The sequence below is a fragment of the Alligator sinensis genome, unplaced genomic scaffold, assembly GCF_000455745.1.
Source record: "Alligator sinensis unplaced genomic scaffold, ASM45574v1 scaffold745_1, whole genome shotgun sequence".
Classification (NCBI taxonomy): domain Eukaryota; kingdom Metazoa; phylum Chordata; order Crocodylia; family Alligatoridae; genus Alligator; species Alligator sinensis.
Window position 1 is genome coordinate 1,411,499 of NW_005842119.1, and position 10,760 is coordinate 1,422,258.

General features: G+C 42.2%; 1 protein-coding gene across 1 annotated transcript in view; it reads right to left on the reverse strand.

Annotated features, from left to right (window-relative positions):
• DHX15 (DEAH-box helicase 15) overlaps positions 1–10,760 on the reverse strand; it is an 88,302-nt gene that overhangs the window by 61,768 nt on the left and 15,774 nt on the right. The window contains exons 3-5 of the mRNA XM_025205577.1: positions 5,294–5,487; positions 3,775–3,934; positions 3,176–3,394 (exon numbers count right to left, since the gene is read on the reverse strand). Coding sequence (XP_025061362.1) covers positions 3,176–3,394; positions 3,775–3,934; positions 5,294–5,487 — 573 coding nt within the window. The remainder of the gene's footprint in view (positions 1–3,175; positions 3,395–3,774; positions 3,935–5,293; positions 5,488–10,760) is intronic.

A 10,760-nucleotide genomic window follows, 5' to 3' on the forward strand; every position in this document is an offset into this window, starting at 1 on the left:
GGAAAAAAACCCCCAAAAACATGGGAGGAGGTAATTTGTCTTACAACTTCCTCAACTGCCTCAGAAAGCTCTTTTCTTAGTTTCTAAAGTATGAGTTAGCTATATGGGGACAGCCAAAAGGGATCTAGTCACTTTAATCCAGTCTTAGAAAAGACTTAAGGAAAGGTTCATTTAAGCAGTGCAACCTACACTCCAATGTATTGATTCAAAATCTGGAGGGATCTCTCATCACAAGACTACAGAACACCCCCATTTAAAAAAAAAAAAAAAAAAAACAAAGAAAAAAACCAAACCAAAATATGAAGATAATGCCTCAGATGTTGTGATCTTTTTAGAATACATCTCCCCTTTGCATGGAATTCTCCTCTCAAATCCTGGATGGTCACATACTTGTCAATATGCTGGAAAATCTGCTTTTTCTCAAGTCATAAATGTCAGTAAATTATCCCTTGAACTGCAATATTCACTCCCACTAATCTAGAACCAGAATCCCAAAAGTGATAAACAAGCTGGCATACGCAATTGATGTCTTAGCCTCTGAATGGAAGAAATAAGATACCAGAAGCCAGTTTATCAAGTTAGGTTTTTTTAATCTTCTAGGTAACAGTACAACTGTGATATACAAGGCTTTAGAGCAAGGTTTTTTATTTGGTCTCCTACAACATACTTGCAAGCAAGCTAAAGAAGAAGTATGGATTGGATGAATGGTCTGTAAGGTGGATAGAAAGCTGGTTGGGTCATCATGCTCAAAGGGCAGTAATGAATGGCTTGATGTCTAGTTGGTAGCTAGTATGAAATGCCCCAAGGGTCAGTCCTGAGACCAGTTGTGTTCAATATCTTTAGCAACAACCTGAAAGATGGGATGGAGCACACCCTCACAAGTTTATGGATGGCACCAAGCTGCAGGGGTGGGGTATAGATATGCTGGAGGGTATGGCTAGGATTCAGAGTGACCTCGATAACTTGGAGGATTGGACCAAAAGAAAATCTCATGAGGTTCAACAAAGACAAGTGCAATGTCCTGCACTTAAGATGGAACAATCCCACGCACCAGTACAGGTTGGGGACTGACTGGCTAAGCAGAAAAGGACCTGGGGGTTACAGTCAACAATAAGCTGAATATGAACCAATGATGTGCTGTTGTTGGAAGAAGGCTAATAAAATAATGGGCTACTTTAGTAGGAGCGCTGCCAGGAGACTGAAGGAAGTGATTATTCCCCTTTATTCAGCATTGGTGAGGCTAGCAATGACGATGCATCAGTAACAATTGGTAATGAGAAACTAGAAAAAGTAACACACTTTAAACACCTTGGATCAACCATCACAAAGATGCTTCATCAGACAAAAAGCAAAAACACCAATAGCCATTGGACAACCAGCAAGGCTGAAGAAAGTCTAGACTAACAGCAAGATCACAATGAAAGTGAACTCCATCTACTATATGCTGCTATCATTTCAACAACTCTTTGGCTCTGAGTCCTGCACATTCACTACGGCACTGGAAAAAGCAAATTGAGATGAGTACCCTACATTGTACATAGAACAAATGAATCTGTAAAAGATCAAAATCAGACAAGTCAGCAAATATGAACCCTTACTAGAAAATCATAAGAAAGATGCAGTGGTTTGAACAAACAAGATGATCCAAGCACCCTTACCAACACCATCCTGCAGGGTACTGTGGATGGATAAAGAAAAGGAAGACCTAGGACAAGATGGAACCACCAACATCAAAGACTGGACGAGATTAAAACTGACTGTACAAGGATTGCAAAAAACCAGGAAGAATGGAGGAAGGTTATTGCTACATCAAAAGATGCCTCAATGGTCAGCATGGCCTTAGGACTGGAGTGGACTTGAGGCCACATCTGGAGTACTGTGTTCAGTTTTGTGGGCCCCCACTACAGAAAGGATGGGGACAAACTGGACAGAGTCCAGTGGAAGGCAATGATAATTATCAAGGGATTAGGGAACATGACTTCTGCGGTGAAGCTAAGAGAACTGGGCTTGCTTAATCTAGAGAAGAGAAAACTGAATGGGGATTTACTAACAGCCTTCAAATACTTGAAGGGTGGTTACTAAGAGGATGGAGCTAGACTGTTCTCAGTAGTAGGAAATGGCAGAACAAGGAGCAATGGACTCACATTGCAGCAAGGGAAGTTCAGGTTAAATATTAGGAAAAACTCTCTCATGAGGAGAGAAGTAAAGCCCTGGAAGTAGCCTGCTACCCAGAGAAGTTGTAGATTCTCCATCTTCAGAGGTTTTTAAGACCCAGATAGACAAAGCCTTGGCTGGGATGATATAGTTGGGGACAGTGCAGGTTTGAGCAGGAGGTTGGACTAGATGACCTCCTGAGGTCCCTTCCAAGCCTAATTTTCTATGATTCTACCAACTAAATCTCTATGATTAGAAAAGCTATCCAAGCAGAGCCTCAAACATCAGTAGTTATCTGTACCATGCTTTCCAGCATAGTCACACTATATGCACCATTTAGCCTGCTCCAGAAGAGGAGAGAGAGGAGAGGAAAAAGAAAATCAAACTGCTATGTGGCATTTGAAAGTCCATCCTTCAAAAGGCAACCATGCAGCAAGAGCAAGACAAATAAGCAGCTGGGTTTGAGGATGAGAGTAGAGCCAATGAAAGCAACATGTAGGTAAGAAGAGCCAAGCAAGCCACAAGCCGTGTCACAGCCAGGCCTGACCCTTCCTTAGTACCCAATATAAACTTAAACTCACCAGACAAGCAAGTACAACACACACATGTAGCACTCTTCCTGGTTAAATGATCTCCCCTCTACTGATCTACTGAACACCAGAATTCTGAATACAACCATCCTTATTTAAAAACAGCTTTGCTTCACCCTACTCTTTCAATTCCATAAAAAAGCACTTATACCCATCTTGACTGGCATAAAAAGGTGCTGGAGAATCACTTTAGTTTAACTCCAAGCCGGGGGGGGGGGTCAGTAATTCCTCATATATATGGCAACTTATTATGCATCTTCTGTCCTAATTCACTGCCTAAAGCTCTAGACAGAAAGCACTCATAGCAGCTAAAATTACCATGCGTGACTTTTTTAAAACTAACTGCAAGGGAACAGGGACAAAAAACTGAAGCATAGATAATGTGCACAAGCCTTTGAATATAAACATATAACAAAGAATACAAAATATACCTCTTGTCCAGTAAGAAATAGTAGAAGATCTCCTTCCTCCTCTTCACACATATGAATTTGGATCACTGTTCGAATTGCAGCCTCCAGGTAATCCCTCTCTGGTTCTGGAGTATAAAAGATCTCCACAGGATGTGTACGACCAGGGATAGTTAGGAGAGGACAATTATCAAAATAAATTTGAAACTTGCCAGCATCTAGAGTAGCACTCATAACAATGACCTGCAAGTTAGGGAGAAAATACCATTACTTCACAGCCGACACCAAGAATTACATATAAATTTAGATAGATAATAGCTAATAAACTCAGAACTTGTAATGGTGCAATTTAATGATGAACTTAAAAACTTTATTCCAAGTTTCCTTGACTTACTGATTCTATGAATTCTTTAGCATTTGTAGAAAACGTTCATTTGCCCTGATGCATTCCATATAACAAACTTTTTACATTTACACAGGTTTATTTTCTACTAAAGATAAGCCATATGCACATCAGAAAGCAAATCTGATCCTTACCAACATAGATTTTACTAACAATAAGCCTGGAAATATAGAGAAACTAGAATATGCTGTGGAGGCGCCAATTTATAACTGTAACTGACCTTCAAGTCGGCTCTTTGCCTTACAACCTCTTTCAGAACTCCCATCAAAATATCAGTAGCCAGTGTTCTTTCATGAGCCTCATCAAGTATTATAACACCATAGCGCTCCAGCAAAGGGTCATTCATAGCTTCACGAAGTAACATACCATCAGTCATATACCTGAACATCAAAAGAAGAAAAACCCCAAAGTGAATTCCAAAATGGTACTCGAGTATATTTGCCTACTTCCATAGCAAAAGAGTATCTTCTATATAGTCACTATAATCTTTCTTTTATCACTCCTTCTGGGCATTTGATTTGAATGGTGCTGAACAAAGGGATGGATGAGTAAAAAGTAAGAGAGGCATAGAGGCTTGCAGTTGAACAAGTTCTGCTCAAGCAACGTAGGTACAAGGTCAATACTAAGAAAGTTTACGCAACTATTCTGATGAGAATTTTTTTTTTTAAATGAGAATAAATTTTTAACAAACTAAGTCAGGGTGTCAGACTCACCATGCACCCCAGACTGGATCCAGAACAAAATACTCCTTTCAGACCAGATTTAGCCTGGGACACTGGGCGGTTCCAGCCCCAGAACACACCACCGCCACAAAAGTAGCAGTAGCTCTGGTTCCAATGCAGGCCATGCAGTGAAAGCAGCTCCAGCTCCCATGCCAGAACTGTCACAAGCCCCATGCTGCAGTGGCAGCTTTAGCTCCAACATGGGGCACATGGTGACAGTGGTGGTCTCATCATGTGGTGGCTACTTTTGTTTCCAACACTGCCAGCCTGCATCCTCAGCTACACGCTATGGGGATGCAGGCTGGCAGTGCTGGAAACAAAAGTAGCCACACCCTTAGTGTGTCAGGTACACAATGAAAACAAGAGGGGCACAGAAAAAAGGCAGGCTATGTACAGTGCCAGCTAGAAGTATCCTAAAACTGCACAGGTCTAGCTGAATGAAAAACAGTGATTTTCGAGATACTGAGATGCAGCACTATTGAAGCGTCAGCACACTAAAAAGAGTGCAGAAATATGGGCTGCATACAAGCATTCAAATCGTTGAGAACAACCTCTCCCAGGTTTGTTTTCCTGAGAGAAAAAACTTGACCTGTTCAGAAGTTCAGACAGAAACAGAGCCTGCAGTGTGGATGCTGGGAAGCCAGGGGCCCTAGAGCACAGAGACCAGCAGAGAACTGCAGGGGTTTGGGGGTTTGTTTTTTTTCAAGTGAATGTAGGCAAGAATATGCTAAGGCTGGGCAAGGGAGTATGCCTGTGTGTTACTCAACACCCAAGCACTGCAGTGCGATTCAGGCAGGGAACAAGCAAAGAGCAGAACACACCCCCTAACTGCTTCCACACCAGCCTTTTCTAGCCTGAAGCACTCAGGGGGCATGTTCTACTCCCTGGCTGGCTGAGACAGACACACTCTCTCTCCCCGTGTGGGATGGGGCAGGAGGAGAAAGCAAAGCACAATGGGCTAACCAGAGCCCCAAATTAGGCTGCTTTCAGTTTCCAATGAATTGTTACAATACTTACTTCAGAATAGTTTTTGCGCTACTGCAGTCTTCAAACCGAATAGAGTAACCAACCTCCTGGCCCAACATAACATCCATTTCATCAGCAACTCGTTGTGCCACACTCATTGCAGCTACCCTCCTAGGCTGGGTACATGCGACACCTCTCTTCGGTCCAGGTAATGACCTCATATATTCAACACACCATTGAGGGATCTGTCAAGAACAAATTTAAAGCTTAAGTACACCTTATATGCCCACTCAGATGCAAACGATATGGAATAAGCTGTTGTATCAAAAAGGTAGTTAATGAAAATGCTATTTTACAGTCACAATCATATTTCTGATGCTTATTCCCTCAATTAGGCACAAGATATTAAATACTTTAAGTCATCTGATTGGTGGTAAAAAAGAAAGCAAAAGTTTACGTTTTCCAAATCTTTTAAACCTAAATCAAATACTGACAATCAAGTTGTACACATGGGTTATGTTAACTTCTACGGAAATCCTAAATTTTCATAAGATTTCCTATTTTTCTGCATATTAACCACCTGGTATAGTCAATGCGGAAATGTATTGGTTGACAGTACATTAAGCAATTGTCAGATACAGCTTCCTATGCAGCTCTGTAATATAGTCAGTATCAGCACATTGTTCCACTGACATCCAAGATAAAAGTAAATGCCTGTATAAAATTTCATATAAGACAACATATTCTGCTTTAGGACATAAGTTTTGAACCAAATGTGTTCTGAAGTGTGCTTAAAAAAAATACTTAATCACATGGGTAATTTCTTGAAAAGAAATGCTGAAAGAACAAATACGTCTGGCTAAAAAAAAAAAAAAAATATATCATAGTGATAAGTAAAATTTACAAAGGAGTTAGGAACCTTTGCTTGGTTACTTTTCCTGGAGGACTAGGAAAGAAAAATTAGTTTTCCCTCATACCAATATGAATGTATTACTACTAGAATCAGAGTGTTTGCCTGATGAGCTACTTTGTGTTACCACAACCTAAAAGTTGCTTCCACAGATATACAACACTGGGTTCAAGAACACCACACACTTTATTCACATGAAATAATAATTTGAAAACCAGAATGCCATGGCACACAAGGCTGCCTTGAGATCCTTTCAAGGGTACCATGCAATGTTAGGTGTGCCAACACAATTCACAAGATTAGTCCAGAAATTTCAATAGGAATCCATAACTTTCTGGCCTGCTGCGGTCTTTTGGAGTTCCTTGCAACAGAAGAATCTCTCTATTTTCTGTAGTCAAAGGGCTGAAAACTAAGAGTTGGCATTTTTCAAGGGGTGCCTTGATTCTGAAAAGGTTGAGAACCATCGAGTGAAGAGGACAGGATAATCTTAGATTATGGTCAATACAATGATGAGGTTCTGTAAATCACAAACACATCTCCAGGAAAAAACCCTTCATGTTAAAATTCAAATACAAAGCATGGGGAGGAGGGGGTGGACACTAAAGGAGGCAGCTGCCACAGCTTCTACTCCAGCCCCAAGTCTAGATCATGGCAAGTCAGAGTAGCAGCAGCTGCCTGCCACCATCACCCGGCCTGGCCCCAACAGCCTCTGCTCCCTTTGCCTCCCATTCCACTGCCACTGTCAGGCACGGTTGCCACCCCATTCCCTCCCAGAGCACATGGACGCTCTGGCCCCTGCCCAATCATGCTGCTGCTGCAGCAGCAGCTCTAACCCTGAGATGCTGAAGCATGGCCAGACAGGGTCCAGAGATTCCATGTATACCATGTCCCAGGAAGGAATGGAGCAGGAGCCAAACCTGCCAGTATGTAGCAAAGGGGTGAGAGAGGCTACAGATGCAGGGGGAGAGAGGCTGCTGGAAGAGGTAGGCAGCACAGGTACCACTGGGAGGTGGGGTGGGGGGAAGCTGAGTGCACCCTCTCCACACCCCAACCACCTGCCCCCATGCCACTGCTTTTCCCACTGAAACAGTAGAGGGAACAAGTTTAAGACAACACTCAGATAATTAGATTCTATGGTAGGAGGCAGCGGAGGAGCTGGTGGCATCAGCAGCATCTCTCTGTCTCACAACACAACAGAATTGGGCTGAGTGAGCCTGCTCACTGAACATGAAAAAGCAAAGCTGGAGTGAGCTCTCCAGGGTGCAAAAGCCTAGGCAGTGTGTATGGAGACAGAGTTGCCCACACAGCAGCCTCTCGGTCTTCCTGGTGCCTTCCAAAGGAAAGGCAGGTAGCAATACATTTGGAGCCAGCTTGGCTGCAGGGTCTGCAAGAACAAAGGAGGAGATCACCCATTTGTCCATCATTCAGGGCTTTACTCTTAGCCTAGCTGCCAACCAGGCTTAAAGAAAGCAGAGCCTACCCTATTATGGAGTAGACCTCAGTTCTACAACCTTTTGCTAGTATGTCCTCTGTCAGTGGTAAGACTAGTACCTCACTCTAAAGTTCTCTTCTATCCTAAGGCATTGGCACCCTAGAGATTGCCAAGTTATTTAACTCCAAATACAGTTACAGGTAGTACTGTCTACTGTAAATTATGGTAGCAGGTAAACCTGACCTGATATAATTCTATACCAGGAAAATTATAACAAATTTAGATTCTACATGAGAGACAGTTATAATTGGGGTTGTCTTGGCTTCAGTGTGCTGAAAAGAAAGCTGCTTTACAATCACTAGTAAAAATGCAAATTTAAGAAGCTGAAAAAGCCTCTCCATTTCAAGTAGCATAAGACTTGACCTAACCTTAAAAACTGCAGACATGTCAGCTATAGTACCAATAAATATATACTATTAAATTTTAAAAGATTCTGCTGTTACCAGAAAAAAAATATATTACAACAGTGTGACATGTAAAAGTAGACTATATTTTAAGTGTTTTACCTGATTTAGATTAAAAAGTCAAAGATCTTTCTATATCAAGATTACAAAGAGCCTCACTGCAAAGGGCATACAAGCACAAAGTCAGACAACTGATACACACCAAAATGAAACTCAGTCACCATCCCTTGTAGGAATTTAGGGAAAAAATCTATAGCTACCCACTCTTTGTAGAACTTAACATAAAGCTCACTCATTCCATAACCAAAAATTAATGCCGCCAAAAGCCTGCACTTTTTTTTGAAAGCAAGCTATTTCTTCAGTAGTAAACGGTACTTTCATTAGGTTTGTATTAATATCTCTTGTCCTAAAAGGCTTCTAATAGACAGATTTCCAAATCCACCAGATCAGCCTGGTGAAAATCAGTTGTAGAGACAGTGGTCTATCTTGGACCCATTTGTAATGGATCAAAAAGGAAAATCTATAGTCTCAACCTTCCCAGCAGCCATATGAAAATAACACATGTGGCCAGCTATTATCCATGTAGTTCAGTCCATGCTTAGGAAGCTGAAAGATATTATGGAAGCATCTCATTTCGTTCCATAATTGAGAAGGAGCCGAGTTTTACATTTACAGCAAGTATTCAGCTACTCTGTTATATAAGGATGTGGCATATCCTCCCAGTAATTAAAGTACTTATTCTGAATCAAGACATTTTCTGAGAAAATACCATTAAAATGGTTAACTAATAATTTAAAGTTGTATTTTATAAGAAAGTCCTTATGAAAATTAGCACCCACATCAGGTTTTTTTTTTTTTTTTCTTTCAAGTGAACTTAAAAGGTAAAACTTTTAGGCTTTCCTTATAGCAAGAGTTTTCAACCTTTTTGGATCGGTGTACCCCGAGCAGCCGGACTGGGGGGGGACAGCTGAATGTGGGGCAGTGGCAGCCACTTCATGCGAACTTCCCCCACCTCCTGTGTCCTTTCTACCTGTGTAAGGCAAGGGTTGTTGTGTACCCCTGGGGGTACTTAAGGCCCTAGGGAGTATGCGTGGAGGGGTGCGCCCATCCTGCCCCGCCTGCCCAGCTGGACACAGGAGGTGGGGGAAGCTCGCATGCAGTGGCTGCCACTGCCCTGCATTCAGCTGCCGCCCCCCCCCCCCCCCCCCCCCGCCTGCCTGCCCCTGCAGCCTCTGCCCTATTCCTCTCCATCCTTACTGTCAGGCATGGCTCCGGCTCCAGCTGTGGCTCTGGATCTATTCCTTCCTGGGCAGGGAACATGGGAGGTTCTGTCCTTTGTCCTCTGCCCAGCAAATTAGCAGGGCCACAGGAAGGGACCCCCCGCCCCCCAAAACAACTGGCTGAAAGGACTGCCTATCTTTATATAAAGAAAATATGAAAAGTTTCTAAAACAAGGACATTCCAAACAAAGACTCAATACACTTTCAACTCTTACCCTAAGTCACTAATATGTTTAGATGAAGTTGCACACTAATTCCTGGTTTGGGGGAATGACCCTGTAAATTCATAATTAGAATTAAAATAAGAAACCTACACATATTAAGTTATAAAACAGAGAGATTTACAAGGTGCCCCAACTATTCTATACAAAGACATAGTGGAAGATGAAATTACTTAAAATCAGTTTAATCTAACTTGGAAAAATGCATGCTCAAATGCATTAATCATATGATAACCCCAAAAGTTAGTGCTATACTGCATGTGCTTTCACTGTTTTCCCATAAGCAAACACACTTAGTTTTCAGTGCCCCAAAAGCCAGAAATTCTGTCTAATATGCTTAGTTTTGGTGTAACTGAAATATTCCTGAAATTGATTTTAACCTACAATTACTGACATGTATATATGAATCACCTTGAACTACATTTTTTGAACGTTTTTGTCTCAATGTGGGACCAAGAACAAAGGAGTGTAAGCAGCCAGTGAATACATTTCATATGGAAACTATAAGGTTTTTGGCCAAAGGAATACTATTCTAGAACAGCTTTCCAACAGGAGTGAGGGAAAGAACTCAACCAGTTTTAAGATGAAGCCTAATTAATTTATGAAAAGGCTTGTATAAAGTATAGCCAACTAATGGCTCATGAGCTACAAATGGCATGGGCAGTCCCTGGCTGCATAAAAACATTCAAATCATCCAGGACAGTTATCCCAGATTTGTTTTTCTGAGAGAAAAACTGACCTGTACAGAAGTTTAAATGAGGAATAGCAACCCTACAATGTGGATGCTGGGCAGCCAGGGATCCCTAGAGCATAAAGCCCAGGAGAGCACTTTGTGGGGGGTTTGTTTTGTTTTCTTAAGTGAATGTAGGCAGAGACAGGGAAGGTGGGGACATGTCTGTGGTGTGAAGAATCCTCCAGCCTTCTCCTCCCCCATGCTATGTTCCAGCCCAGCTGAGGCTGGGCAGGGAACATGCTTTAAGTTACCCAGCACCCAAGTGCTGCACTGCAATTCATTCCTAAGCGAGGGGCAAGACAAGTCTCTCATTGGGATTGTAGAGAGGCAGCAGCAGGGCACCAGACTACCAAACGTAGACCCTGAGATGGTGCAGAGGCACTTGGAGGAACTGGATGCGTTTAAGTCGGCAGGCCCAGATAAGCTCCATCCGCGTGTACTGAAGACACTGGCTGACGTCACTGCACAGCCACTGGCG